Source organism: Corvus kubaryi, unplaced genomic scaffold (assembly GCF_017639235.1).
Source record: "Corvus kubaryi isolate FWS band 111438036 unplaced genomic scaffold, C.kubaryi_AGA036_p1.0 74, whole genome shotgun sequence".
Lineage (NCBI taxonomy): Eukaryota > Metazoa > Chordata > Aves > Passeriformes > Corvidae > Corvus > Corvus kubaryi.
Window position 1 is genome coordinate 2,220,073 of NW_024582061.1, and position 6,609 is coordinate 2,226,681.

The 6,609-nt window shown below is 46.8% G+C and overlaps 1 protein-coding gene across 3 annotated transcripts in view; it reads right to left on the minus strand.

The window, feature by feature from the left end:
* The window catches only part of LRP6 (LDL receptor related protein 6), a 121,344-nt gene extending 117,048 nt beyond the window's left edge, over positions 1-4,296 (minus strand). The window contains exon 1 of one of the 3 annotated variants that reach the window (XM_042050557.1): positions 3,928-4,296. In XM_042050557.1, coding sequence (XP_041906491.1) covers positions 3,928-3,982 — 55 coding nt within the window. In that variant the 5' untranslated portion in view covers positions 3,983-4,296. The remainder of the gene's footprint in view (positions 1-3,927) is intronic. The other 2 variants (XM_042050556.1, XM_042050558.1) reach the window with 2 other exon arrangements.
* Positions 4,297-6,609: the final 2,313 nt, after the last annotated feature.

Here is a 6,609-nt window from a genome sequence, read left to right on the forward strand (position 1 = left end):
ACAGCTTGTAGCCAAATTCCTTACCTAGAACTCCTGGATTGCAGATTGAAGCAATTCACTAGGGAAAAAGGAAACATGAATACAGTTCATGCCCCTCTAACCAGTACTGCTGTGAAACAAGTACAAAGCTTTCCACCTGAGTATCTTCATACAACTCACGCTGAAGGATACAGGAAGTCCTTTACCTGCCTATACCTCTGACCAGAACTTCCCTATATCTTCTTGTCAAAAATGCTACTTTACCTTACCTCCAAGACATAGCAAAAATTGCCATCAATCTTTTTAAGTCCTAATTTTTCAGTTTTAAATAAAAGCTAAAGCAATCTGATAACAAATAAACGATATCACAGAGATGCAATTGAAAGAATTATTAAATTAACAGTGGAATTTGGAACACCTTAGATCGCACTAATTTTAGACTAATCTATGAAAAGATGAAAGAGGAAAATGCATTGGAAATCATGGCAGACAAGGGCACACTGATTTCTGAGGAATCATACAATGAAGACACATGACTAGAAAATGGTTGATTCAAGTTTGAGTGAAGAAATAGACCATGATTATTTAAAAAAAAAAAAAAAGTACTTCCAAGTCTTATTGTCATAGCATTGTACAGACTCTAGGTGAAGAGATCCTTCAACTGATTGCAAAAACATAGCTCTAGCTGGAAATGCCACACTTCATCTCCAACCTGAGTGCTTCAGGAGTGAAAACCTATTCCCTACCCCCTTCTCTGACTTCTAGTAGAAAAATATGTGCACGCACCACCAGTCAGTAAAGTTCAGCAAAGTTTCAAACACATCACAGCTGAGCAAAGTTTCAAACATTAAACTCTTCTAAAAAACATGCAAATGGATCTATCTAAAAAAAAACACAAAAAAGCAAGGATCTGTTTATGAAAACAGAAACAATGGATTAAAACCAATTAAAACAGTAACAGTATTAAAACAATAATAATGGATTAAAACGAACTCTCTTCTGAACTCTAGAGAAGCATAGTTTTAAAATATCCCTTACCAAAAAGGCATTTTCACTTCTTTACTATCTGACCCTAAACACAGAGGTCTGCAACATTCAGTAAGTTTGCACAAACACCCTTTATAAGATTCCTATTCAAGCAAGAGTTTTATGCATTGTCTGCATGATCAGGATTTAAAGCCAAAACAAAACAGCAATTGCATGCTGACTGGAGAGCTATTTCAGGAAGAAAGCAAGCCATGAACACTGGTGGAAGAACTCTTATCACTTTTTAAAAAGTTGAAACCTCAGTCTCACAGTTATCTGCAGCACCCTGACAGATGTGATGACACTGCTTTTGCCTCTTTGCAGCTGTCAGTTACCTAACAATTATCTTTCTGATTGGTTTCACAGCTGTCCTGAAAAACACCTCAAAGCTGCCATGGAGCAGCTCTAACTCCACTCCTCTGGAAGTACCCTCAGGGAGCAGCTTCAAGAAGCACTGTTGGTCAGAGAGGGGAAAGTCCGATCCCCCAAATCAAACCATGGGCCAAGAGGAGAGAACAGAGACCAGTGACATCTTTCTTCCAGCAGTCATAACATTAAAAAAAACCCCAAGCCCAAATCACAGAACCTCCACAGCAAGCTGTCATGATGGGAACCTCCTGTCTCTTAGAAATTCAAACACTTGCCCTGGAAACATCAGTAGGATCTGGTTTATCGTAGTCCTGGGATGATTTTTGAGACAGGTGCCTTGCCCTGAGTATCCATTTCTAGCCAGTAACAGCCTCATACTTCTTCAAGTCCTTATGCATTTCCAGGGTATCGATTTTATTCCTTTACAGATTGGCAAGCAAGTCTACCACAGTTTCTTCAGACTAATAGTTCAGTTGTCGAAAACCTTTGTCCATTTGCCTCTTCTACGAGAACAGGGAGGCTGATTCAGGAAGCAGAGAGGATGCTGCAATCCACAAACACACACTATTACATTTGCTGAGTTTCTGTCTCCAGCACTGTCGGCTTGGCATCCTCTACAGCACCAAATTCACAAACCAAATAGTGAACTTCCTAACTTCAACTCCACCTTCATGTATAAGCTTATTCATACTCATGCTGGCACTGCCTCTGCTTCATTAAGGAACTGCTGACACCTCTTCTGAACTCAACCCATTTTACTCGAACCTACTCTACTTGCATAGATGCTGTTTATTATCCCTAATGTATCCCTAAAATGTATGGATTAAACTCTATTTTTGTTTCTTCACGGTTCAGCTGTTCCTGCTGTTTATCTCTATCTAAAGTAACAATTAGCCAGTAGGAAAATTACTATCGTGTCACAAACACAGGATTACAACTTCAGCTAGGCAATCAAACAGCAGGGCACCATGAACACAGAAGAAACAGAAACGCTGTTCGGATATAAATGTCCTTGGCAATAGGCAGAGGTGAGAGATCAGAAAAGAAATGACAGTAATATGATTTATAAACTGAATGCTTCTTCAAAGTGTCCCATTAAGCACGAAGTATACAAAAATTTGCAAAAGCACATGCCACTATTTTGAGATTAATTTGAAGAAATTACTGTAACAATATTATGTGACATCACATACAACAGCTATTTCTGTTGCTGTCATTTGAACTAGACTGAACATCAAATTAAAGCCAAACACATGGTATATTAAGAATGGGTATGATTGTTACTTATTAAAATAAACTAATCAGGAAATAGTTTCTCCCTGTACTCCAGAGCCTATTTAACTTTTGAAAATTGGGGTTTAACTGCCACAACCTAAGTATGAAAAGTTACGCATGCCATTTAAATAAGTATATTTGTATCTCTGCAAACAGGATACAATATGGCAAACAGATGCACAGGGTAAAAAAAAAAAAGGCTATGGATGAGATGAAAATCTTTGTTTTCCAGATTACTGAGCAACTGGAGACTGAGCAGTTACTTCAACCTACACCACCTTTAGTCTAACTTTCATCGAACACTCTAGTGGGGATGAATCCTCTAAATAAAAAAGTGGTTGATTAATTGCTAGCATTTAATCTCTTGCCCATCTAGTAGGAAAAAAGTCAAAATCAAGTAAACAGCGAGATTATGTATGCAAACAGGCGATTTCTTCCCAGAAAGACTAAACACCAAGAAACAGTTACTGTAGTTAGGTTTACAGCATATAAAAAAAAAAAAAAAAAAAAGCTGTTTTCTTTCAGATTGTGCCCTGCAAGACAAGAAATTTTGTTGGAGCCGGGAAACAGAATCAAAATTCTCAGCTACTTTAAGTGACATCCCCTCGTAAAGCACTCGACTGCTCATTTAAAGCTGTATGAACATCCGTGATGGTTCACCAGAGAAACACAAACTTCTCTCAAGTCCCCGCGCAGCACCAGCCCAGCTGAGAGCTGAGCATTCGCTGCGAGGAGAGGGTCGGTGCAGCCCCGGTTCCCGGGCACTCCCCGCTCCCAGACGCCGAGCACGCGGGGCTCCGCGCTCCCCCCGCACCCCGCAGGATGGAACCTCGGGGGAGAACGCGACCAGCCCGGCGATGGGCACAGCGGTACCAGCCTGACATCGGCGGGGCCGAGCTCTGCCCCGCAGCCGCCGGCGCCCACGGACTGCTGGGGGTGCAGAGAGACATGGGGGGAGCGTGCGATGGTTTAGGGGGATCCTTTAAAAAAAAAAGAAAAAGAAAGAAAGAAACTTGAAAACAACAATGGGGCGGCTCGGGACGCGGCCGGTGGCCGCTGGCAGGGCGGGCTGCTCCCGGAGCGGTTCGGGAAGTTGCTCAGGAGCCGGGGGGCGGCAGCGACCGGGAGCGAAGGAGGGAGCGCTGCCCCCGCGCCGGGCCCCGCGCCCCGCCGGCAGCCAGGCCTCGCCGCTCCCCTCCCGCACGCCCAAACATGGCCCCTCGCCACCAACCCGGCAACTTTCCCCCTGCCCCTCCCGCCGCCGTCCGCCCCGCTCACCTCGCATCAGGGAACAAAAACTGCAGGCGAGTAGGCTGCGCAGGACGGCCCCCATCTTCCCTCCCTCCTCGCTCTCACCGGCGGGGAGGCGGCGGCGGGGAGCAGCACCTCCGCTGCCAGTTCATGCTTCCAGGCGGGCGGGGGAGGCGGCGGGGAAGCGGGGGACGGGAGGCGGGGAAGGGAGGCCGCGGAGATCCCCTCTCGCCGGTCCCTAGCAGGCCACCGGCCCCGGCGTGCCGCCGCGGGAGCGGGCGCTGCCCTCCATGCCGGCTGCTGCTGCTGCCGCCGCCTCACCGCGACCGCCGCGGTCCTTCCCCCATCCACCCCTCCGCCTCCGCCGGGCGCGTACAGGCGCAGGGATACAGTCCTCGTCCTCCTCCTCCTCCTTCTCCTCCTCTTCCTTCTCCTCCTCCTCCCGCGCCGTGCCCGGCCGGCTCCCGGCGCAGCGCCCGCCCCCGGCACCGCTCCCGTCGGGGAGGGCCGGAGTGGAGGGGCGGGGGCGCGCAGCTCCCCTCTCCCGGGCGGGATCGCGCACACCCTCGGCAGCCTTGCAGCCGGGCAGAACCCCGCGGGGACCGCGGCCCGGCGGTGCTCCCCGAGGGAGGGAGGGAGAGCGGGCCTACGGCACCCCCGGAGCACAGGGACGGGGCGAGGTGGGGGGCGGCCGCATTCCAGCGGGACTACTTTGTCTCCCCTCGCCCCCTCCGCCGCCTGCGATGCGGTTCGGCCCTGGCCCGTGAGGACGGGACTACTTTCTGCCACAGAGCTGCGGCGGCGTCCGAGCGGCAGCACAAAGGCTCCGATCCCGATCCCGCTCCCGCTCCTGGAACGGGCTGTAAAGCCAGAGCATCGCCCGGGCGGCAGGCAGGCCGTGTGGCAAAATGAAGTTACGGTCCGTCCCTCCAGAGTGCAGACTGAAGCGCCATAAATCCCGGTCTTCCCCAGAGCAGAGGGAGCAGGCGTCCCTTATCAGCAGGAATTGCTGCCCGGCTGATGTAATGATGCGTGATTTATTTCCCAGCGCTTTTGGGGGTGCTGTGCGTTATTGTCCCCCTTGCTAAACTAAATGTGGTGGGCTGGGTTTGTGCTGCTTAGAGCAGTGTTATCAATGATATGAGTGGGTAGTGTGCTGTGTTTAAACATAACTTAGTCTTTTCCCCCTCTTGCATTCAAGTAAACATACCCTTTTCTTTCTGAAAAGGCTAAAAAAGTTAAGATTTTGTAATACACCCTCAATTGAAAAAAAACTTCCCTCCTTACTCTCTTTGTTCGTTCCTAATAAACAATATAAAATGCAGCTTTCTCGCATTTCCTCTAGATTAGAAAATCTACTTCATGATTTCAACACGTCTAAACGTTTTCATTAAGTCTAAACGTCTACAGCACGTTCTCCCTCCCTCACAGAATGTGACAGCTGGTGAGTAGAATAATGATATGAAGCAGAACAGTTTAGAGCAACATTTGAGGTACTTACATTCCAAAATCGGTATTATTTTCAGGATTATTAGAAACTCAGAGAAACATTTAGCTTTTACCTTCGTAGCTGTTCAACATATATTTTCATAGCTTTTCTTGTTATTACAGTAGGAGATAACATCTGGGCCAGATTAAAGGCCTGGGTATTGTAGGCTGATTCTAAAGGGCTCCTGGTGTCATGTGATATTATCAGACTCAGCTTTTACTGCAGAAAAAATTAAAAAATAGAAGAAAATAGAGGGGTTTTTTTAAATGAAGTATGTTTCCAACCTTCAAGGTTGCAAAAAAAGATTTTGAAAGTGTAAACAATTCAGCTCAACAGCAATATCTGCCTAAGGCCAGGTCTACACTACAAAATTTTGTCCTTGACTGTCTGCTGGGTGAAGTAACTTCCTCTGTTACTGTGCTGTCAAGTTGGGAGGATCGGCAAACTTGAGCAAGATCCACATGGATAATGGATGGGAGGACTTGCCATACAAAACGGTACCCTGGAGAAGAGAGAACCTGCATCCAACCCTTGTTTGTCACCAATAGATTTTGCAGCAGCAGGCAAAAGGAGCACACTTTTATATTCATTTTCACTGTTTAATTGGAATCAAAAAGGAAAATGAGGTTGTGGTTGATTTGGGGTTTGGGGTTTTTTTTCCCCTCATAGTGTTTCCTTATACTTTTTCCATACTTGTAGTGTTGCATGATCTGTCATTAACCTGTTGAGAAGTATGGCAGATCCGTAATGAATTCTTTGTATCTTAATCATACAGTGCACAACTAAGGAAAACCTCAAGCCTGCACCCCTGCATCACAAAAACCTATTTCTCCACATGCTATTCCCTCTCACATCTTTTCTGTTTCTGCTGGAAACACTCTGGTGTCTTGACTGTCTCCCTTGGGAGCCTGATCCCCTGCCTGGTTGTTCTGACTCTTAAAGATGTCTTCCCTGCTGCCCAAGGTGACTGGTTTTATTTTTAGCTTTTGAGCACTTATATACTGTCATCCCTCACACTGGTGCATTTTGCTCTTTTTCTGTAATTCAAACCCTTTCCTCCTTGGGTTTCCTCTGAGTTAGTTAATGATAATTGGCTTCACCCTCCTCAGCCTAGCTCTTTTCCCCACAGCCTGCCTAGAATCCTCCTCTGTTTATTCCAGCCCAAGTATCATAAAATCCTAGAATCTCAGAATGGTTTGGATTGGAAGGGGCCTTAAAGA